Consider the following 25,420-nt stretch of genomic DNA (forward strand, 5'->3'; position numbering starts at 1 on the left):
AGGAGCCTGCATATCTGTCTTTTCTCACTATGCTTCGGTATGCTGCCTGCGATGGCGGCCGTCTCGACGACGGCGTTTCCTTCCCCGTGAAGCCAGTTCAGCTGTTCAGCTGCTGACGGATGCTTTTCGTTTGCCGTGCGCGAGCGCGCGTCTGCGTCGCTCTGTCCTCGAGTGAGTTTGCCTAAGTCCGTTTGTTAGCCTGCGTGTGTGTGTGTGTGTGTGGGTGTGCGTGTGTGTATAAAACGGTGTGTGTTCGTTTCCCCCCTCCAGCACGCTGACATCATTAAACAGCTGGCTCAGTCTTTCCAGCCACAGCAGGGGCAGATTATTCAGTCAGCTCTTAGCAGCAATACAGTGCGGATCCATTACTGATGTAGCCATTAACACAAGAGAGCACCGCATGCATTCCATCACCAATAATATCAAAATGGACGGCATTAGGACAGATCTATAAGAAATTACTCCTAAAAATCATGCTGTGGAACTTCTGGAGCGTTTTCAGCGCAGCAGCAGGAAGTGACGAGGCTCTACTACAGACTGTGCCACGCGTCCATATGAGAATCAGACGCGGCAGTCGAGAACGCATCTGAAATCTTGTCTAAATTGAGGGAAACAGATGCCAAATAAAGACATTCAGATGGTGCTACTGTACTGGGCAGAGCTACAGCTGACTACGCTGGCTGCCGCGCTCAGACTAAACAGCCCATGTGTTTCTCTTCCAGCTCCTCCAGCACGTTCACAAACTGAAAAGGAATGGAGACAAAAGCCTGCGCGAGTCCAAATATAAAGTCTTCACATTCCCAGCCAAACCAGTAGTGTAGTTGATGGGTGGTTTAAGGGGTTCTTGCCACTGTAAACAGAACAGGCTACATGTAACACTGCCTCGGCTCCTATGGGAACCTAATAAATCTCCTCACATGGCTTTGATTCATCTGTAGTTTTTTAGCCACAAAACATCTGGCCCCGAGTAGGCTGGTGCCAGCACCCCTCCTTCTTTCCCCCAAGACTTTTTATTTCTGGCTTTCTCTCAGTCTATCTCTTGTCACTTCCATGTTCTCCGACTCATTTCCCCCCCTCCTTTTCTCCCTCAATGATTTTCGGCGTCAGTCTCTCACATGTTTCTCTGTCAGAACTTTCTACTCTCTCACACGGAAGCGAACAAAACATCTTTAGAATCAGGCCGGTTACCAGTGTCGAGGTGCATGGAAGTAAATTTAAATGGGCTAAAATTTTCCGTTGTATCGTTCCAGCTGTATACAGTGGTTTTAATGAGCCAGCAGAGAGGAGTTCTGGGGCGACGGGAGTTTTAATGAACCCAGAGTAACTCAGCGATGTCCCTCCCCCACCGGTTGATGCACACTGCTGGTCAGCTGGTGGAAAAATGGCTTCCGTACAGCAAAGGTAAACTCAACGATTTGGAAATCTTTCATTTCGTAAAACACCTGCACGGTCATTGTAGTGTGGAACAAAAGGAGCGCAGCAGCCGTCACTCCTACCAACAAAACACTGCTTTACGACCATACGCTGTAAGCTAGGAGCTACGTGTTTGTTTAATCAGCGATTTGCAGGCTTTATCCAAGCAAATAGCCCAATTAATTAACCATTAGAACAGGAGCACTGATGAATTTAGTGGGTATTGATCCCAGGGTTTATGCAGGTTTAACCCATTCAAATTTAAGATTTTTAAATAACTATTTTAAAGACCATTGTGAATAAAATCTAAGACTTATATTACAACAGACAAAAGAAACCAAGCCTGTAAAATTTCTGTGGTTATTTTGTGGCTTTTGGCAGCAGCTTTGTGCTTCTCACATGGCGCTAGCTAGCCATATGCTAACTGCTAATGGCTTACTGGTTAGCTAGCCAGTTTTAACAGCTCGTTTCCAGTAGCTTTAACCCCCTTGAGTCCAAAAATGCAGTGAGAGAAAAACCTTTACTTGACAGAAAAGTCCCAGCAGAAAAAAATGTCCATAAGAGCTTAAATAGTCCTTTCATGACAAAATTTAAGACTTGTGATTAACACATTTAAGGCCAACTTACCTTTTCTTCAAGCATTTAAAGATGTTTTAGACCTTTGTTTTATGTTAATAAATTTAAGACTTAATGATGCAGACATTACAGATCCTACAGTTTTAATCTAGTCAACATTAAAATACAATAAAAGTCATCGATGTTGTACACATTATTTTAGCAGGAGTCAGAACATTTTTTGTTGTTGTTTTGAACGTTCTGGTCAGATATTGTTTAAAATCATTTCAGCTTATTTTTCAACTGTATATTTGTATCCCTTAAAAATACCAAGACATACGTTGCAAACACAGGTTTCCGAAATACTTGAGACTCCATACACTAGGGTAGACTGAAATTAACTTATTTTCCACAAACAAACTGTATATTGAGATAGAAAAATACTGCATTATCTGCTATGACTGCCAAGAAGAGTCAAATCATGCCATCAGAGGAACTGATCAGGTCATGTGAACAAGTAAACATTTTGAGCCGAGAACACGATCCAGTTGAGCAAAGGTCACAAATCAAAGACCTCCACTCTGATTATGCAATTTACTTTACTTGCTGCATTGGTCCATTACAACTTATTTAGCCTATATGAGCAGACTACTTCATATAAAAATTAAGGCCATTATCAATATGCTCCGATGGCCAATGCCCAATATTTAGGATATTGGGGTGACGGGGGTGTGAGTTCATCCTGTGATCGGTGGGTTGCCAATTCAAACTCCACTCTCTCTGTCTTAGTTGAATCCTTGAGCAAGACACTTCACGCGCCTCGCCTGCTGATGGTGGCCAGAGGGTTTTGTGGCGCTGGTGCATGGCACCCGCTTTTGCCAAATTGTCTCAAAACAGCTGCCGCTACAGTGTAGCTTACCAAACTCTAGACTTGATAAAGCCCTATACTTTATCAAGTATAAAGTATATACTTTACAATGATAGCAATAATTGTATTATTGTTATTAATACATTAATAGCAATAATGTATTGCTATTTGCAATATGTATATTTCCCTGACAAGGTGGAAAAAAAAACAATTTTAAAAAGCCACACCACTAACTTTGATTTGCTGATGTTAAACACTCCAGTATCTTGCACTGCATCACTGTCACATGCTCAAACAAATACCAAATGTCAACCCTCCTTCCAAACCACAGATGGAACAAGATAGAAATAAATCTAAACTATTAATGCCAGCTTAGTTTTACTTATCGGACCAATACATGAAAAAATTACTAACATAATCCTATGTTATTGCCATTCTATCGACAATTCCCAATTCTTGCCCTCCACCTTGAATTCTTACTCCCCCTTTGACATTAGTGACCCAAAAATCTATAATGCAAGAACAGTATTTTTTACAAAGCCGAACTTTTTTGTAGAAATCCTGCATTTAAAAAGAAAAGGCCCCTTTTCTGTAAACATTTACTTTACAGTGAAAGACTGTGTGTTGTTTAAATTTTTTTGCGTAGACATCGTGAGACTCTCATAACTGCCTAAACTTCAATGATAAATCCCGTTCCCACAACATGCCGCATCACGCCCTGTACCCTTCTCGAATGCTGTGTGACCGTGTGCGATTGAAGATACTCAGCCACTAATGGAAGATTACTGATGTTAAGACCGCTTACACAACAATGTTGAACTTGTGTGCATGTGTTTGTAATAACATGCGATCAGAGATTCTGAGAACCATCAACACTGTCGATAATAAGGACCGCACAAAAAAAAAAAAGACGGGCTGATGGCAGTGAAGGAAACCAGCTGCATGACTGTACAATGACTGGGCCAAGGTCAGTGGTACAGCAGCTTTATATAGCGCAACATGGGAGGCAGGAAATAGACGTTTAATGTAGGACACACCCTACAGTTAAAAGCAGGTTAACTGCAGGACCAGAGCCATTAGAAGACCACCCAGGATTTGCAAATACAGCCCTGCTGTTCCAAACTGCAGCTCGCTCAACCAATCCCGATGACATCTGCTGTTACACGCTCCCCTGCCCCCATCCCACACAGACACACACAGACAGACAGACAGTCCAAACCAAGCACAACAAACCAAGTGACACAAATGATACCTCGCCAGTATCGGTGGGTTACCAATGAGAAGTGCTTACAATGGCAGAAGGTATCCCTGACAAATCCACACACAAACACATACATACATACGTCAGCAGCTTGTGGCACCATCACTCAGCACCGCCTTGCTCCCCTATCTAACCCGTAGTGTGTGAAGGGCATCGGGCTGACCTGTGTGTTTGTGCGCGTGTGCGAGTGTGGCCCCAGTGGAGTCTGATAAGGGGAGGCTATGGGAAGCAGAGACTGAAGCGTTGGATAATGGAAAAGCTTATCTGATCGATGGACCAACAAGGAACACTAAGCATGCAATACACACAACACACACACAGACACACACACAGAACCCGTTTACCAAACTAGGGCCTTGTGGAAACCGTACTGTTATTGGTAATAATTATGACCCGAGGGCATCCACCTTTCAATGACAAAGATTAAAAGTGTCGGACCCTCAGAGTTCCTTGTGCTAAAACTTTTTATTGCTCTGTCAAAGCTCCGCAGTCACTTAGTAATGATTAAAGTTTGTTGGAGGGGGGTGGAGGGAAGGCGGGTGCTTTGGGATGGGTTACTGAGAGACTCTAAGACGACCCCCCACACCCTTTCTGTTTTTTGGTGCCGTCTTGTTTCTGATCAAAGGGTTTGAGGGCTAAGCAAACAAAGACGGGTCTAAAATTACACACTCCGAAAACGACTCAAGTTGTGGCACGCAAGCGCACAGAATAGTCGCCTGATTGATGGGGTGCTCCGAGTCTGGCGCTGGTGTACAGTATTATCTCAATAATCATAAGATAATGTCTCTCAGTTCCGCGGCCACCCACTGCGCGTCTCGGCGTGTCCTGGTGTGCACGCCATCGAGGTGTGTCAACATAAAGATGGTGGAAACAGCTGACAAAGCCCCAATTATACTGCTGGCTGTTTCTATTCTCTAAATAGATTGTGGATCATCAGCAGAACGCGGTGGAACCGCGATAAATTACTGTATTTTTACACAACCGCCGGCTGTGTTTGTTGTTTTAACACAAGAATATGGAAACTAACCCAGTGTTAAACTGTAATATTCCATGGCCAGTAGTAAAACAGACCTTGTCACTATCTATTCAGATGATTTTTGCTCGACTGCATGTGTGCGTGTGTGTGTCCTCGTGTGTGTGTGCGTCAGCGTGCACCCACCCACTCCGACCCTGAATAAAGCCCCAGTCTTAACCAGCCGTCTCCACTCCTACCCTCGGACTTTCACATAAGGGAGTGAACTGGAAATGTGCGGCTGCCAGAAAGGAGGAGTCAAGATGGAATCAAGATGGAATCAAGATGGAATCAGGCCAAAATGATGGAGGATGGCAATATTAAGGGCATAATGCAGCATATCCACAGTTCAGTCAACTTTTATCGATCCTCGTGAGTTCACCATTAAACTGAATATAACCAAATGTGGCACAACGAGGGGAGAAAAAGGCTAGTTTATAGTTCACCAAAAGACCACTGAATTATACAGAGGAACAAAGTGTGAGGAAATAGTCACTGAGTTGTGACAGGATAGAGCTAGGGATTTTGTGGTGACTTTTTTTTTTTTTTTTGCAAGATGCAATTTAAACACACCCTCGGGCTACAGAACTTCATGAATAGGACAGAAAATCAAAAGCAGAGGAGAGCAAAGCCAAGGAGGAGAGGAAAAGGGGGAAATGAGATAGTGCCGAGGGAAAGGGAGAGAGGGAGAGAAAACAGTTGGTGAAGAGAAGAAGTGACAATGTAGGAAAGACGAGAGAAGAAGAGGAAGAAAAGGGCACTGAAGAATGTCAAACATAGTTTGTCAACAGTGGTTTTTAAGTACTGTAAATGGAACAGTGGTGGTTACTTCAAATTTCTAAACATACCTTAAAAAACAAAACTCACCTCTCCTTGGAAGCTCTTCAGCAAAGGGGCAACCTGTTTCCGTAAATCCTAGAACATAAAATGCATAGAGATTAGTAATCAATGAAAATCTGCTAACATTTTAGTACGAAAACAAGACATTTCCTTAACTGGGATTTGGTGATTTTCAGCTAAATCAGCTCTGACTGGAAGCTAAACAAAAATAAATCTGATCTTATTTTTTTTGCCAGTCAGTGAAAGCACCACACATTAACGCTACCAGCTCGCGCCAACAACCCTGTGTGGAAGTGGTTACTGAGGGAACCATTTAAAGTTCATTGCGTCTTCAAAAGGGAAGAATATCACAAGGTGAAAGACGGTGCGAAGAGGAAACCAGCTTCATCCTACAAAGACACGTCAACTGCTTTCTTCGTGTATCCACAGTGGGTTGGATGTCAACAGATAACAGAAAACTGAAGGCATTACAGCAAAACTGTTCCACTTGATTATTTTCAGTCTAACTGGGACTGTCATGGGACATGCTGTAATAGGACAGGTTGGCAAACTTTTGGAAATGTCACAGGTAATTAGGTCTACTTAATGAGGAGTGCACTCAAACTACCGTATTTATGCTAACTATACTCATCTCATTAACATTAGATGCAACAGAGTTTGAAATGTTGGCTCTTTTTTTTTATAATCGTTTGTGAAAATGAGTGAAAATGTGTTCAAAATCAGAACTGTGTAACGACAATTGTTTCTTCACACAGAAACAAGTGTGACATCAACCTGGTCACATTATAAATAAGGATCAAGCACTTAATGTCCTCTGTAGCTACAATGAAACATTTTTCTGTTCAATTTAATATTTTCAGACAGAATATTTTTAATGGTTCTTGTAGAGAAAAACTATCTGGTGAAATATTTCATAAATAGTGATTTTAGCCTGGTTTTAGTTGGGTTTTATTTATTGATACTTCTGCAGGATTTTTCTGTATTCGTGGATTTACTTAGTGACCGAAGGAGTCAGCTCTGTAACTTTGAACCGTTTATGAAAAAAATCAGCGTTGTAATTCAAACGCTTCATTGTCCGCTAAGTTTATTTTCCAATTTCTCTTGAGAATGGAAAACAATATCCCTTTTTCAAAAAGAAATCTGTTCCCACAGAATCTCTAATTGGTGCATGTGTTAGTAAGATGTCTGTAAATTTAAAAAGGTGGCTGGGATGTACTGAAGAAGCACAAACCAAATCCAAAAGAACACTAAAATACATCAAATCCTAGATTCAAAGAGGCAGCCATTCTTCTTGTAGCCAATAAATCCACTGTAGTGTGTGAGTGATGAACAGAGTGGGGGAAAAAGGCCCAGTTTTATACCCTGAGGTGCTACACCGGACTGCGTTTCTCATAAGAACAGGTGCAGCACCACCTGGGCCACCCAGAGGCACCGCTAGTGTGTGTGATTCAGCGGCGAAAGGAGCTATGTAGCAGGCCTACAGTTCATGCAAATTGTTTTAGTGGCACACCAGGGTTTCATCCCCTCTCCCCCCTTTCTCTAACAACAAAACAAATGCATTTCATCCTTCAGGTTCAGTATGGGATGACTTTCCAGTACGAATCAGCAGTTTCAGATTAGATAGCCAGTCTTGTATGTATCAGGGGAACATGCAAATCACCATGCTGTTAGCCAAGCCTGCATGCTGACAGACTGAACTGGAGCGTGCGGTAAAAAGCTCAGCAGAATAGGACATTATGTGCAAAAACATTTGATTTGCACAGCGTACGGATGCAAACACAAACACAAAACCGGCTAATGAAGACGTTAAGTAGGGCAACAGCAGCTGTTTGAAGAGGACAATCTGCACCTTTTCAAAAACCTGCAGCCAAAACACCAAGTGGGAAGTGTGGGGTAGCAGGCATCCTAAGCTGACCTATGACCGGCGTCTGGAGCTGGACTATTCTCAACTCGGTCCAGACAGGCCGTTTGTCTGGGGCTTAGGACAGGTCAGGAGTCTGTGACCCCACTTCATTGTTGCCTCATTAGGGGTCGGATCGGCCGTTTGTCTGGGCCAATTCAAATATTCCCCCGTCATGGGTAATGACCTGCACCTTCTAACCCCGCCCGTCCAGCCCCGGGTTGCCCCACGCCCAAAACCACCAGCATAAGTGTCTGTTACAAAATTTGCATCATATTGTGATTATGTCCCCAACCCCCCATTTTGGCAGGCATTTTAGATTACCTATACATGCTCCCGTTTGGATGACAACCGTTTCCCCTTTTGATTTAGCTTCAAAATATTGGCACATTTAAGTAAATATTTTATTTTAAAACTCCACTAAGAGCCATAAAATTATTTTTAGATCAATATCCACAGTTACGAGGTTGTCATCTCTTCCAGGAAAGTCTATTAGCCCTGCAATAATTGCTTACAGCATGAAAATCCCAATCTTCAAATTCTATTTAGCAAGTGCTCACATGACGGAGTTGGAAGTTATGTTTTTCTTAAGCAAATTACAGGGTTCTTAGAAATGTTAAAGCTTCTACTCTTTCCCAGACACAACTGTTCATGTTTTTCCAACTCATTTGCATAAGAGATTGGATAAAAAAAAAACATTTTGGGGTACCCTCCATAGTCCTAAATGGTCAATGGATTGAATTTGTGTAACCCTTTTCACTTTCCAAGTCACACCGATCACTTGTGGTGCTTTACACTCGAGCCACATTTACCCAGACGCACCCACAAATGTGCACACATTCATAAGCCGATTAGGGCTGTGACGATTCATGAATGATTCAAGGACCTTGATTTTTAAAATTCCTCTAAGCAAATTATTTGCCTCAAGGCTTCATTAAATTATGTCTTACCATTTAGCATGCTGTGTTAAAGCCGGATGATTATTTGTGTAGCGCAACACTCTCACTTCCGCCAATGAGCTCCAGAACTGCTGAGGGTTATTAGCAGCTATGGAGGGAGACGGCGAGAGACAGAAATATGTCCCTCGCCGTCGCCAGTAGACAGACAAAAAGTGTCAAAGGTGTGATTATGTGGGATTATTTTATACTAAATAGAAAAGATGACACCGCTCGGTGCGCATTCTGCAAAACGGAATTGTTTCTTTACGATAGCAAGTCCTGGATGCTCCATCCTCAAACAACTCAACAGAAAACATCCACTATATGAAACGAGCTCCTTCATGGTTGCTGAGAGGTGACATTTTTTGCTCACTTTGCAAAACACTGGCTTTAATCTGTGATGGTACAGAATCTGACATGCTACGCTTGTCAAGGAAATACATTCGGACTAACAGTACATCTACTTGCTGATAAAGAGTAGTGACATGAAAATATTGATCAGAAATAATCAGTATTTTCATTTATTTGAAAAAGAATCTAATATATATATATATATATATATTTTTACTAGCATTTTTTTCTTTCACATCCTTGTTTTACTAGGTTAAGTAGCTAGTGTAGAACAGGACAATTTAAAATACTCATTTACTTAATTAGTTGTCAGAATAATTGACAGATCACTCAATTACTAAAATAACTGTTTGTAACAGCCCGGTAGGTAATTTTGGGTGAAGTGCCTTGCCCAGTGGCACATCGACTCGTGGCAAGAAGAACGTGAAATCGAACCCAGAACTTTCAAGCTACAGAGTCACTGTCCCTTATCATCTAGCTCCAGTTTGATCAGTCTAATTTGAGATTTTGAGATACTTCGCTGCTTCACAAGACAGATCAGAAATAGTCATTGTACCGGAGAGATCTTGTGCCACAAGATCCAATTTCACTTCCCCCACCCTCGACCTAAATGAGATCGGACCCCCAGGACAAGCACATACAGGTAAGGAGGGTGTAGAGGAAGGGTTCCTGTTCTCAATTCCTGTGCATGTTATAGATATATTTCCCTGGTTCAACACACGTGAATCAAATGATGGGGTTATAACCAGACCTCTGCAAAACTTCATGACAAATTAAGCCAATAACTCTGCTAATAACTCAGCTGCGTTAGACAAATCTAAAACATTTAGAAGTTGGCCACCCCTGGTGTGGAGGAAAGAAAATTTGCAAAATTGGAGTATTTGACGTTTTGTCTGCGACTCAAAACCAAATCATTCAACTATTTTGACAAAAAACAAATGTTATGGCAAATGAAATATTAAGAATGTGATAAAGAAATATAAATTAATGTAAAGCAGGTAAAACGGGTCGTTATAATTTTTTTAAATTATAACAAACATGAGTGAAAGGTTTATACTACATTTTCTCATTTTCTTACTTGCACCTATTAATCAGCCGGACAGTTTTTGCTTTCCCAGCTCTAATCACAGATACTAAATTTGAACTTATTATATGCAAAATTAAGAGCTTCCACATATTTCAGACTATAAACAACTCAACAGCATGAACTCTGAACTTTTTGATCTTAGCAAAAATATATGCTTCAATGCACAGATGGAGAATTCCTTCATTTTCGAATACATGCAGCACACTTTCTTCAAATACCTCGAAATAAAGATGGAAAAATCAAACTTGTGCTTTTGTAATTTTCAACTTCGTGGGAGGACCTGCAGTGGGGAAAAAAAATAAAAAATAAACGCATTCACCTAACCCGGCATAAAGCAGCCATGTACCTCTGATGGACAGTGAAGCTCTGAACCCGTCCGGTCCACTCTGGAGCCCCTCCTCCCCAGCCCCCACCGCTTCTAAAGATTTATGACCAAATAACATAACAATGCACACAGACACCATGGTCAATCTGCGAGTGTGTGAGTGTGTGTGTGTATTTTGGAAGGGGAGTGAGGGGCCCAGGCAGCAGGAGATGGATGGCTGGTGTGTAAGCTGCCGGCAGACAGCAGACAGGCCAGCCTGAGGAATCCTCCAGGGAGTATGGAACTCCCATTCCCTGTCTGTCTGCCCTACAGCTAAACACAAACGTGTGTGTGTGTGTGTGTGTGTGTGTGTGTGTGTGTGTGTGTGTGTGTGTGTGTGTGTGTGTGTGTGTGTGTGTGTGTGTGTGTGTGCTCTTTTACTACCACTGCCTCTGGCCAGCAATCTTTGGGGCATTTTCCAATCATCCCCATCATCTCCTTTTTTTTTTCTCCAAAAGAAAAAAAAAACACTAGCAGCACAGCTTTAACTGAAAGGAAATTAAAAAACCAGATAAATAATTCAGTCAAATTAGGAAGCACAGTGAAATGTAGTCTTTAGGAGGGGGGGAGGGGAAATCTGTGTGTCAGTTCTAATGAATTATAAAAACTTTGTTTTCACGCTGCATTTCTTTGCACTACTTTCCAAATGCTAGAAACGTCGCTGTGTGGACGCGCACGTGTGTGCGCGTTTATGTTATTATGCAGACCATGAGTGCAGTTCACACCGAGTACAGCTCGGCAGACCAGACACAGTCAACGTGGGCCAGTCTCCTGGTTGCTGAATAATGGATCAGAGACGGACTCCCGCTCCGCTTAATGCAGTCTTGATCTGATGTGACTGTGATCTCTGTTGACTGGTGTGGACCACAGAGAGCTGACAGCCCCCCCTATGGACTGGTCAACCACACACAGAGCCATGCAGAAGGGGAAAAAAAAAAAGACTTCACAAACACAAAGATTTTTAATCAAGCGCAGGCCATCACATGTTATAAACCAGCCTGTTTTGGTAGATGGCTCTGACGCTTCAGTACTTGCAGAGTTTTAGTGCCGATTCCTATTGAGCCGGTTCGAGCTCTGTAATGAATCCCGTCGCTCGTCTGGCCTGGCTCGGATTCCTCCTCCACATACCAGGGAGATGCCAGGGGCCACACAGACGCCAGAGGAGCCTTCCTAAATCACAGCCTTGTTACACTGATGAATGTGTGAGTTCTGTTCTGTGATCGAGGCTATCTGCCTATGTGCTTCTTTGTATGCTCTGCAGGGCTGCTGCTAACGATCTGTTCAGTGATCAATTAATCGATTGCTCTGACAAGTAATCATGCTTTTTTTTTTGGGGGGTTTGTTTTTTAAAGGTACGTCCTACAGATGTTTTATATAACCACAAACCTTTTTATTACAAATCCTTCAACAAATGTAAAAAATTAGGAACGCACGATATCATCATGGTATTGTCTCAACAGATATCAGCTGTAAATTTAATATCGGACCTTGGCCATTCCATCAAAATAACTCACCGATATAAAAGTTGTTCTGATACTCGTGACAATGATACCTGCCACGGCACAAAGTCACATTTACACTGTTTGAGTGTCGTCATTGCTTCAGAGAGAGAAACATCATGAAAGTTAAAAGTGTTGCATCATTTCAGCCTCCTTTTTAGCATTTACATTCTGTAGCAGGCTAAATTGGCAAAGATAATGCAATATTTTAATTCTACAGTAAAGAAAGCCTTATAGTTTCACGAAGTAGGTATAGCAAAAAAGTATTTGTATTGGAATCAATTGAGTTTTAGTACATCGGCATATTGGATATCGACCAAAAATCTAAATTTGTGCAGCCCTAAAGAAAATAAACATTTTAGTGCATTCACATAGCATTCCTTTAGTAAATTTCAACTGGGAAAATTTTAAAATCTACACATTTGGCTTAATTACTGGTCAGAATGTTGTTATTTTTTTCAATCAAATGGCCATTTTTTTGAGTGTATACTCCAGCTAACGATTAATCGATTACTAAATCAGCTGGTTATTTCAATAGCGATTATTTCCGCCTCAGTGCCTTTTGTGTGCTGCTGCTTATTTTGGAGGTGAAGGTGGAGTGCAGCTACAGTTCCTCTCCACCACGACAGGCTACATGCTGGAGTCAATCGTCACAATCCTCATCCTGTGGTAACTATAATAGGCCTGCTGTCAACTCCGCCGAGAGCTGACGATTTTCTATCCACTGTCTACACCATTCATCCATTATTCATGCCACCATCAATAATTCACCATGGTGACATTACCAATAATAACACAACAATACTTTGTTTTCACTGCGAGGTTTAAAATGTGTTGCCTTGGTAACAGAGATGAAACAAATATTCCCAGGAGGAGCGATGGGAACATAGGAACAGGACAGAATTCCCTCCTGATCCCACTTAGTAGTGTTGTCACACTCTTTTTTTCCTCTTACCCCTCCTGCTTCTCTTGTCTTTCTTTCCCTCTCTCTCTCTCTCTCTCTCTCTCTCTCTCTCTCTCACACACACACTCTCAGGGACCACACTTTCTGCTCACATAAAAAACTAGGTCAGATAATACAAACTCCTGAGGGGGTTTCTGTTTTGTCTCTTTAGGATTTCAGGGAAACTAATGGAGGGACTATTTTTGGGAGACGAGCCCGCATCTCTCCGCTCCGACTTCGCCTCCCCCTTTGCTTTTTTTCAGTAAATAATCACAGCGGCGTTTATGAACAAAGCAGATGCTGAGACACACTTGGGCAAACTCTCAAGGTGCGTTTCCACCATGCGGCCCGGAACGGGTTTTTTTTTTTCCCCCACCCCAGAATGTCCCGTTTTACCCAGGCGGTTTCTTGTTTGGGGTCCAAAAAACGGGCTGTTAATGTAAATTGCATCTGTCGATGCTGAAAGGGGGCGGGGGGTATATCCTATTTTGGGAGTGTGGACCAACGTCTTGGTCGGCCTCGGTGTGTGGAAGACACACAGGCTCCCGTTGCGGAAATAATAACGTAAACTTCAGGAAGAAAACTTCAACCAGTGATTCTGTCAAATGAATTAAACTTCACAACTTCTTGTAAAGTCATTCGAAATCTCTTGGGAAGAAGGTGCAACTAAGAAACAAAACAATATTCCCAGTACAGATCTATGTAAAACTCTTGCTTTTGGAGCAAAGATTTTTTATTTTTTAAAGCAAGCTATAATCAGCATTTTAACCCAATGTTTTACAGCCATAAATTATAACTTCACTGTGGTTACATTCTAAAACATGTATAAAGCCATTTTACAGTTCACATCTCTACAACTGGCTCTGATAAGATAGTTTGCTCCGCTTCCACAGATGTTTCCGAATACTTCCATAGATAGATCGTTTTATGAATGTAGACAATGAAGCACCAGGTTTGAGTCTAGTAAATGCAAAAAGTGCTAAACACTTGCTGTGTAAACAAAAGTTAACAGGTAATGTGAACTCTGAGGGGATTTAAACTCAGTAATGACAGAAACAAAATGCAAGAGAGTATTCGCCATGAGAAGGCTGGTTCCAACTGCAGGACTCTTTCCAGTAACCAGGGTAGTTTGATGGTGCCATTATAGCCCGTCACTGTTTTCAATGAATTTCCCAGGATAAATGGAGGAAAGTAGTGTATTTTCATAAACCACAAACTTTTAGAGGGAGCTTTGTGGATGTAGAGCGCTAAGCTTTTCAATTTTCTTTTTATTTCTTCAACATTATTATACAGTATACAGTCGTGTCACTTTACAGGCTCATATTTTGTGTTAACTTTATCATATTTGCAGGGGGGAAAAAGTTATTCTTTCAGCCGAAACAAAATTTTGGGGCCTTGTTTCTTCTAACTTTAAGAGCGAGAAAACAGGAAGCCAAGTTCGGTGAAATTGCTTTAAAATGTTAGTTACACAGTTCTGTAAATTTCATGTGAAGTTGCGTGTGTCATAAAGCGCAATTGTTTCATTCGCGATAATTGCATTGCTGAAAAACAACTCAATTTACCAACGTCACTCTCCAACAATGGTGTGGCAGAACGCACTCAACGTCTGAGCAATAAATAAATTAGTCACACGATAAACTAAAATGAGCCTGATAATAATAATTGTCCTTGCTCGCAGCTCTACCTGTCTTACCTGTCTGAGCCAAATTAACATATTTCTTGAAAGGCAATTTTGTTTAGAGAGACTTCATAATCGATTATCTCTACGGCTTCGGTCGTGTTTGGTTTATTTTTCAGTTTTATTTATCGATATTGGTTGTTTTGCTTTGTTTTATTTTGGGATATTTATAGTGTATTCTAGGTCTAGAGTGTTCTCTAGAAATTAAAGTTTATTGATCTGCAAGAGGGCATACTTGTAATAATAATGCCATAAACATAACATGAAAATAGTCTAAAAAAACAACATGGAACATCATAATCATTTATGGAAAGTTCAGCAAAGTTTGTAATCGTGACAGTCCGTAATCAATAGGAATGACCCGGGTTTTGACCTCTCAGACAATGTAAATTAAAAAGTTTCAGGACAATGAGTTGCCAGTGAGAAAATATTCCTACTTTTGGGAACTGTTTTGCGCCTATCTACAATAAAACTCCCGCAATGGTTCGGGGAATATCTAAAAGGTGCTACCTCCCCAACGCGTCGGTTTTCTGAAGTATACGTCCTCCCCCAGATTTGCTCTAACGTATTTTTCTTAATCCCACATTTCGGTATCAAAACGGTCTTCTTATTAGCTTGACGTAATATTCTAATCTTAGACGTCTTATATGACTTACTTGTCTCAAACTTTTCAACAATACATGAATTTATACTAAAGTATGGCTGTATAAAAGATTGGTGTGGGTTCAGCTGTCTCACCTCTGGTGTCGTCTTCTTGAACTCGCGGCTCAGGTCGATGAGTTTCTTTCTTGACTGCTCGCTCTCATCCTGTCTGTTGGCAAGCTGTGTGGCGGTGGCATCTAGTTCTTTCTGTAACCCAAAAACACAAATTTGTATTTATTGCTCCGGTTTGTTTTGCGCACAGCACCATTAATGTTAAAACAAAATCATTGAAACAGACACCACAAACATACGCAAGCCACTTAAACAGCAGCACAGTCATCTAAGAAGCTAAAGACCACCCAGAGGACAGCACCGCAACACCTTTCTCCACCCAAAAATAATACTACTAATAATAAAAATTAAAAAAACTCAGCTACAGAATCTGCTCTTCCTGGCTGTAACATTAGTCATCCAGCCTGTCAGTTCATAAAATACAATTATGTCGGCCATGTAAACCTGTGTAGCAAATGGCAGCAAATTCAAGGCAGTTCACAGCGATTACCAACTGTGAGCCCCAGACGACTCCTCCGCTCTGAGTAACATAACAACGGCAACAATTATCTAAAACAGCGTCGTCAAGGCTGATCTCAGCCCCGCCTTTAACCACATTTATTTTGCATTGTTATTAATAGCCATTCACAGGCCTTGTTCCAGACGATGGGTACAATTCTGACATTAACAACACGTTCAAGACTTGTACCGATTGTATCTCTCTTTGCTGACTGTGTGGCAATTGCCGGATTATGTTTCTGTTGGATTCCTGCCCTCTCTTTTTTTCCTTCTTCTTTTTTTTTCCCTCCCCCTGCAGCCTCTCCACAGATCATCCACTCACTCATTGAACCAGCAGTTCCTCAGTTTAGTCTCTTCAGTTTCCTGCATCGTGCGCCTCTCTCCTTAGTCCCCCTTCCTCCTCCCACCACCACCACCACAAAACTCTCCCATCCACCCCCTGTGAGGACGCCCACCCCTGAGAGTGATTAAATGGTGCTGAAGGGCCGTTATGCTAACTAACGCACTAATCATTTAATACACACATTACCACAGGGGCCCTTGTGGCCCAGTCCGCTGACAAGGTCCCAAAACACACTCATGCATATATATCCCACCCCACCCCATCAAAAACACACAATGCAATCCTCTAAAGAAATGGTGTGATCAAGTACTAATTAGTAGATTTGCTTTCATCAGCATTAAGTTTAATTCCCTGGCCAGCCGCTATTTCTGTTTTATTCACAAACCGGGCTAAGGAAGAAAAATAAATAAAAAATTTTAAAAAAACATGCATTCTTTGACAGCCCTCTGCTATAGCCTTGGTACAAAAAAAAAAAAAAAAAAAAAAAACTTGCTTACACGCCATCTTGCTCTTGCTGCCCATGGTGCAGTTGATGTAGCAGGCTGTCTGCCTGTGGCCATGGAGCAGCTGCGCTATGTGTAAGTGAACTCGAGCGTACGCGGAAGCTTGTGCAAAGCATGGCGGAAGGAGGAGCCTAACACGTTCTTTTTTTATCACTTGAAACTAATTGTCAGAAACTGGGTCCTCTACTAGATGGATTGGGATCTGAGATAAAACAAAAAAAGAACAAAGATGCTGGAAAATATTGATTCGGTTATTATACCGGTTGATGTGCTTTTGTGCCATTTCTCTGTCAATTGGCGTCTAAAAAAAAGGACAACTAAAGAATCATTTCAAAGTAAAATAGAATGCAGTTCGCATGTGGTACCTCCTAACAATGCTGTTGGTCAGTTAAAGAGAATCTTACATTTCTCTGGACGTCCTCGACATCTTACAGTTTAAAACCTGCTGCAAATTAAGGCGACAATTTGGGCACAATAGTTCAAATTGTGATTTTAACGTAATTTGAACTATATACTCGATCGTCTTTGTTCAGACTATAATTAGTACGAGTACTTTGAACCAGATCTTAATTTTAATGGAATAATCATCCATCATCCACCTGAATGCAGGCTAGCACAGAGGTGTAGTGAGTACAGATGTGTCAAATCCTGGCTCGAACATAATTCTGATCTCATTGCCAAGTCTGATTTTTTTTTTAATTCTCGAAAAAAAAAAAGTGTACTGGATATTTTTTGACAGAGGGAAGTGATTTGAATGCAGTAAAAAATAGACAAAGGAAAAAGGAAATAAAAGATAATCTTCAACATATGTATCAAAACTCGATTCCCCAAACGTTATGTGATTTTCTACAATTTGTTTATTACATTTGTGCAATAAAGTAAAAGCTATACTTTGATGTGTTTACAGAGCTAAAATGGTGGAAAGTCTTAATTGTGATTAATGTAATAAGCAGAAGAAAAAGAAAGATCTAGAAAATATAAGGGAATTTACAACCATTTCTGATTTATTGGTGTATCTATATTATAAAGTTCCCCTGAAACCTACAAAAAACGGAGGTCAATTAGACATTGATAGAGTAGGCAAACCTAGAACTTTGCCAGTTTTTTAATGTAAGTGTAAACAATGTCAAATATTTCCCCATTTATTAAATGTATCCATACCAAAAGCTCACACCAAACGTATGGTACTATGGTAAGGGTCAGAGATAAATGCTCTTACGCATAAATCGGCAAAGTGTTGTCCCTCTTTCAGTTCCTGTTGTATTCAGGACTAAAATATGCTTAAGATTTTTACCCCTTTGCAGTCCTTGGAATAAAAATAACTGAATTGACAATTTTGCCGGTTAACCCTCAAATGCGGAACTATGCATCGGCCACGGAACGGCTGATCGATGCATCTAAAAATAAGCCTGGTCCAAAAGCAGAGCTCTGCTTCAGAAGGTCATGTGCCAATCCCCAACGCCCTCAATTCACTTTAATCCCGTCTCAATGAGCAGCGTGTATCCCAACACCAGATTCCCATTTCCAAAGGAATTCTCAGCATTAAGCTAAACACATCACGTCACAGAGGATTGGGTTGGTCCCAGGTATTTGTTAAAACATTTTTTTAAGCTAACAAAAAAGTAACCCTTAGACTCAATCACGTTTTGACTATGCAGCAAACTATGCGCCCACATCAGCGGGCCACGGCAGACTTTACACTTGCTTTATCAATGAAGCGTGACTTCCGAAAGTTCACAATCCGTCTTGCCAGACATTATTCTTGCACATTAAACCATGTATTAAAAAAGTTCTAAACAATTTTATGCACCGAAGGCTAACTATTGAAAAAGTAGGCCTTGGTATTTTCTCTGCCCAATGCAGTTTTTGTATTACATGCACTGGGAAAAAAAAAAAAAAAAAAGAGAGACAACATCCGCCTAAAAGCCCTGACCGCCGTGATGCAAACAATGTTTTTAATAAGGAAAAACAGACACACGCTTTCTGGAATTAGCTTTTTAGTGTCTCCATGTGTACCCAACAAAGTGAGCTTTTACGAGAACCATGTCACAGGCTAATTTTCTTTATTCTTACTGTGTTTGTGTAATAAAGTTGAACTGGAGACAAACCTCAATCTTTCTTAAGTTGCTTAAAACAGATATCGATATTGGAACACTGGCATATAAAACACACCCTTTTCCTGAAAGGCAATATTTTCATTTTAGCAATATCTCTCCGTGGAAGGACTTCAGTATTTGAAGACATACATGTTAATTTATAACCTCTTACATCCAACCGTTCCAATACTTTTGCAGCGAGGACTCGCAGACCAGCCGTTCCAGCTGACTGATCCTTCCTAGCACCCACTTTGGAGCTGATATTTAGCCTGCTGAGGCTAAATATAGCAGATAGCTTAATTAACAGATGGCTAAACAGAAAGATGAGGACCTTTCATTTTTATAAACAGTGAACAGAGAGGCCAAAATGAATTTGTAGCAGCCGGCAAAGCGGTCAACAGGACAAACTTGGTTTTCAGAACACCGAAGATCAGTTTTAGAGAAGGGGAGCAGCTCCAGACCCATTGATCTGTAATTAGGTCAAGCCTAAGTCATACGAACCGTGTTAAAAAAGTCGTTTTCTTATTTTCTGCCTTTATTCAAAGCTAGTCCACAAACGCACTTCTTTCACTTGTACCAGACAGAATTGTTCTTGTCAAACAAAATACTTCAAAGTCATCTGGAATGGCAGTAAGATTTTTTTTCACCGATTTGATATTCATAATTAAACTTTTCATGTCAAGCAGTCAAACTAATAACCCCCCAAAAAATTAAGCAGCTTCTAGAATGTGTTTTATATTAGAGAAAGAGCTTTCAGGAAAAAGAAGCCTTGTGCACATGAGTGAAACTTCAATAATTACTAAGACAAGCCCTTAGTAATACCTGAAACTACTAAATATCAAGTTTTGAAAATGTAGTTTCAAAAGCTGCTGAGACATCCCGCTGAACTGTTCCTATGATTTTAAAGCCTTTCAATAAGATGCTAAAGAAAGCTGATGTCATTTGACAAGATGTGATGTTTATCACTCGTTTCACAATTAGTGTATTACGTATTTATGGTAAAGCACTTTGAAACGCCTTGTTGCTGAAATGGGCTATATAAATAAACTTGGTGTTTTCTCCAGCTGCGTGGAGAACAAATAAACAAGCAACACCTTTCTACACCTTTTGCTGCACACTGCTGGGAATCTGGCTGAAAATAAGACTCTCTTGACCGTTTGAAAAGTGTTTCCTAAAAGAAAAAAAACACCTACATTAATGTGGAAACTAAAGTGCACCGGACTCAAAAATTCATCCTCTACAATCAGTTTGCAGAGGATGAATTTTTGGAAATCAAATGTGCAGGTGTTGAAGGACTCCACATTTCTCCTGTTCCTAGTTTTTTATATTTTCTGGAATTTTACAAGTCAACCCATCAATCTTTTTTTTTTAGAAAAAAGGTATCACTGGTTTAACATAAAAGGTGTAGTTAGCAAAACTACAAGCATCAAACTCGCACCGAACAGACCGCCTGGCTAATTAACCAGCTATAACCATCTTCTTGTGAGCAGAAAGGAATACTTTCTACACCACGTCTTCTACTACTTTTATATTGTTGTTTAAAGCTTTGTTTCATTACCACAAAAATGTGGTACTTTTTCAGTCAAGGCATGTTCGGAGATTCTGTGTGCTAAACGATCCTCTGGCTCTTTAGTCATTAAAGTCTTTAAAATCTGAAAACAATACAACTTTACTGGGATTAAAAAAAAAAACCTACTATTCAAATGAGCTCCAGCAATATTTTTAAATGAAGCAAAGCTCAGTAAAGTCTCCAGCGACTAGTTCAGTGTGGAGGACAAAATGTGTGTGTGTATGTGCGCGTGTGTGCAGGAGAGCATTAAGTGGACTGTGATGTCTGTGTGATTGCTGCAACAGCCCTTGCTTGGGGTTGGCCGGACTGGCCCACAGCAGCGGTCCCTGTCCTGGTTCATTTGGTCGTCTGGTCAGCTGTAAAGATGATTGGAACAGATTGCCAACACTCCCTCGAGAGACTTCAACACCGACTTGGCCAAGAAGCCTCTCTCGCACGCTGCTCCGCACGCGTGTGCTCTCACATGAGCGCACAGGCAGGCCCTCCGCAGCGAGTTTGGCGCGCCCAGTTTCTCCGTGTTCTTTTGAACGGGGCTTCAGAAGAGGAAGTCGGCGAACATGTTTCGCCCCGGCGAAATCTGGCATGGGGCGCACTTGTTTGCAGCTAGGCAGGGGAGGCTGGGGCCATTTTGGAAACGAATATCTCTCCATCTACCGCTGTGAGGGGGGCGAAAAAGTAAATAAAAAAATATTTGTCGCTGATAACAGTCATGGGTAAACAAATCCCATTACCGACGGCTATCAGAACTTAGGTGTACGCCTGTGTGCTCAACCCTCCTAATGCAATTCCTTCCACTCATGTGCAGACAGAGAGAGGCCGTCTATCTGACTAATTCTGTCTAATTACTGTAATGAGCCACAGGTGATGATACAGTGCGACTGATTAATTAAATGGGAGGCCCCAATCAGGCATGTCTGATTATGCCAATCATATTGACTTCAGCCTAAATGAGATAACGGGAGACAGACGCACTTTAATTGGTATCAAAACTTTGTGGAATTCCTTCTTGCCCTCACCCACCGACGATGACGAGCCCGATAAGCCGTTGGAATGACAACAAAGTCATTGTTATGTACACAGTATGAAGTCAATCTGCAGCTGCTGTCTGTACCGACACGGTGATCAGGAGTTTAAGGCAGGGAGGAGATCACACACGGCCTGGTGTTAGGCATGAAGCTCTGGAGAGTAGCTGGGAATGTGAATCCCACGAAAAACTATGTCTGTTGGAATCAGTTATGAATTGTCCGCCTTTGCGATTTGATTGAAGATTGAGCAAGCCAGCTTCAGTCAATCAGGGAACACAAATTTTGGTCTGTCACGATGAAGTTCGCTGTGTGTTAAATCGTCCCAGAAATGATCATGTTGTTGAGAGACCATTTTCAAGCAATATACTGATAATGACACAAGAATGCAAGTTTGCCCTCTCGAACACAAGTAAGAGTTCTTTATAAATTAAACACTGGGACTGGAAGATGTTTTAAATACCCACAATAAAAACCTGAACAAAAAATAAATGATAAATGCAAACAAACACCATAGGAAAAAGGATGGATTATGAAGTCTCCAAAAACATTACCTTTCAAAAAATATTTGTTATCAGAATGAAAATGATCAAGCTCATTTTAATTCATTATGTAATTAATTGATTAATTGTTTATTGCCTGTGCTATCAGGCAATAAGCCTGATTACCAGGTCATGGTAACAAAAGGGCTCCTAAATGTATGGTCATCGCAGCATCATTGCGTGAAATAATAACCACTTTGATTGCAATAAATAGTACGCCGCAACATATAAATAAAATGCTACTATTTATCCAGAGACTGAAATCAAAAATGGAACATTGTTTATCTATTACAAATCACACATACATAGAAACATTCCCCAACATGTTTCTATAATCATGTGATATCACATGATTATCACATGATTTCCTGATATTACTGACCACAGTGGGAATCTTTTACCATCTCAAGATTCAATTCGATTCTGATTCTGAGGTCTGAGGCCCTGATTCAATTCCAAATGAACCTTCCATTCAAATTGGCTACTCAAAGATTTCTGCTTCAATCTAAACGTTTGCAAAGCATCCTCGTGATCTACTTCACTCTGCTTTGCAAAACAGAATGACAAATGGAGACATTAAAGTGTCTTTGTCACATCCAGAAAGTTTCAAACATTAATCCATACTTGGATGGAACTGTTACAAGTAGTATCAAATGTTACTTTCAATTTGATCATATTGGTTAAGGCACTGGTGAGTCTTCTTTTTAGACTGCAAGTAAAGCAGTGGCGAAGCCTTTTCAGCTGAATGAAGTTCCTGTTCTCGCGTGGCATTAGATTGAGCATCATACCATCCTGATAGATTCACTGGCAGGTGATGCTTATGATGGATGATAAAACACCTTTCTATGAAGGCTAAGGGAAACTTTACCAATAATCACAGAACCTCACTTCAAAAAAAACCAAATAAAAAAAAAATAAACAACTTTCTTCTATGCACACAACTTTCTAATTTCCCCTTAAGCTAGCTCTGCTAACTGGTAGGATGAGATGCTAAAGTCATTAAATTATCGACTCCAACTCATTCTGTGTTTTTAAACCCTGGTATAGTGCAACTGGCCCATCACACAGAGTGTCGACTCCGCTCCCAATACTATTTTAATGATTCATTCTCAATCATAGCAGAAGGCTAGAAAATAAAAACTGTTTTGACATACTTCTGATATCATACCTCTAAAAGTAAAGTCAGAATCAATTAAATTCTCTATCAGCACATAAAAGCTTTACAATAATTTGAAAAATACCAATCCTTTGATCCAGACATCCTGCAGGCCAGCATCTACAAGTTTAACATCTACAGTAGGAGCTCTAAATTTAAGGGAGACATTAAAAACACATGCACTTTAGGAGTGGTTACCATAGAACCCCCACTACAGAGGAAACTAATATGAAAATAAAGACGTCAAGTTTTTATTACAAAGTGAGGAGCCTTTTATAGTCTTTGTACTTGGCATCATGACACAGATGTTTAAGAGATGAAGTTCTTTTTTTTATCCTGCAAGAGCAGTCACTAATCTTTCCTTTCATCTCCAACATGTCTGAGGCTGTTATGCGGTTATGATAGTAAACAGTAAAGGCGTCTGGAAAGATGTCTTATCTAAAGATCTACGAAGCCTACCTTTCAACCCCGCCCCCACTCTTCCACCCGGCACAGCGTTCCCGCTCCACAGCGGCTGACTCGTTCTGTCTGCCAAAACCTACTGTGTGTGTGTGTGTGTGTGTGTGTGTGTGTGTGTGTGTGTGTGTGTGTGTGTGTGTGTGTGTGTGTGTGTGTGTGTGTGTGGAGGAGCTGTGGGGTGGCGGCTCAGTCAGGAGCGACAGGCACATTCGCTACGACGACATGGTACACGATCGCAGATCACAGGCACGCCCCCCTACCCCCCAAAACACAAGAGCAGCAAAGATAAGAGCCTGCCATCCTTGCTTCCTTGCTTCCCTACCTACCTTTGACATAGCAGGTTAGAGAGCTTTAAATATGGAGGCAGGCGCCGCTTTCAAAAACAAACCACAAGTCATATCCTCCATCTTTGCTTTTCCTCTACCCTACTTTGGCGTGAAAAGCCACAAAGTTTTCAAGCCAACGGTATAGTTTCAGTGCAATGACGATTTCAGCCCGTGTGCTTCCACAGCCTAACAAGACGCTTGTGCTCCCTGAGCGTTTTGCTCCTTTTTTTGAACACAGATCCATATCTACCAACAGCGCGGGAGCTGTCAAGACTCACCTCAGCCATGCTGACGCAAGCCTGGATCAAAAACAGCCTTTTTACACCGCCGCTCTGTTTGTATTGATCCATGTTTCTCTGCTGAGAGACCGGTTGTTGTTTTATCTCCCCTACATCCAAAGCCTTAACTCTCTAGAAGCTTACAGAGAGCGAGTCATTATTTTGCCTGACCTATTGTCTGACAAGGGAGATTCAAGGGCCTGCGCTGGGCCTAAATACAAATATAATGAGACTAAGATGGTTTCTGGCGTAAAGGAAGTGCAGCTCACTTGGTCTCATTTTGCGGAGTTCGGATTTCGCTGGAGGCCCGTGTAACAAAGGGTGAGTGGTATGGAGAGCGTGATGGGAGGAAGGGGGTGGAGGAGGGGGGGGCCGTACGGCGATATGCTGGGGTGTAATGCATTGGTGAAAGGGCAAGATTTTTCATCCCTGCGTTTACAGGGTGGAACGGCGAGGATATTGAGATCTGAGATAGGATCAGAGGGTAGTGAGCTGTTTCGGCTACGATAAAGGCCAGGAGTTACAAACGCAACAACGGTGGAGAGAAAGAGAGAACCGGAGAGACACAACGAGAGAGAGAAAGAGAGAGAGAGAGTATCACACCTCTCCTCCCTGAATTAATGCCTCCATTCTGCCAGGAAGCCATTCTGTGCCAGTGAAGGGAAGATTGGGGAGGGGATGAAGGAACAGATACAGACTAGAAAAAATGGAAACGCGATCATAGAGTAGGGGGGCTGATAGGGATTAATCAAGTCCAGAGGAAGGGGGAGAACAAGGGTTCTCTAGGCCCTACAGCACATATACAGGCCTGAGACCACAGGCTGTGAACTTAGTGGTGCTAATAGTTGACATAACATGAAATGCAAATGGTTAAAACTTGACATTAACTGATCAGTGCCACAGATTCTTCATTGGATCAGAAAGCAACAGCATAAATATAGATTCCAACCTTTATTTGGTATTTATTATATAAAAAGGCCCATGTATTTGCTGTTTGATATGTTTATAGATCAAAAGTCATTTATTCTTCCAGTTGTGATGTACTTAATGAACAGAACCAAATATAAACAAAATCTGATTTTATGGGTATTTTACCAATCAGGAAAACTGGCACATTCTGAACTTTGGACGGTGGATTGATGGAACTCAAAGAATTATTATTGTTTTACCAAAGTCGTTTCTCCACTTGTATATATATTGCTAA

General features: G+C 41.2%; 1 protein-coding gene across 4 annotated transcripts in view; it reads right to left on the bottom strand.

Annotated features, from left to right (window-relative positions):
- The window catches only part of cux1b (cut-like homeobox 1b), an 89,112-nt gene that overhangs the window by 49,841 nt on the left and 13,851 nt on the right, over positions 1-25,420 (bottom strand). For all 4 annotated transcript variants that reach the window (XM_055045589.1, XM_055045587.1, XM_055045586.1 and 1 more), the window contains exons 2-3: positions 15,448-15,558; positions 5,977-6,024 (exon numbers count right to left, since the gene is read on the bottom strand). In XM_055045589.1, the coding sequence (XP_054901564.1) occupies positions 5,977-6,024; positions 15,448-15,558 (159 nt within the window). The remainder of the gene's footprint in view (positions 1-5,976; positions 6,025-15,447; positions 15,559-25,420) is intronic.

Source organism: Poeciliopsis prolifica, unplaced genomic scaffold, assembly GCF_027474105.1.
Source record: "Poeciliopsis prolifica strain line A6 unplaced genomic scaffold, Auburn_PproV2 SCAFFOLD022, whole genome shotgun sequence".
Lineage (NCBI taxonomy): Eukaryota > Metazoa > Chordata > Actinopteri > Cyprinodontiformes > Poeciliidae > Poeciliopsis > Poeciliopsis prolifica.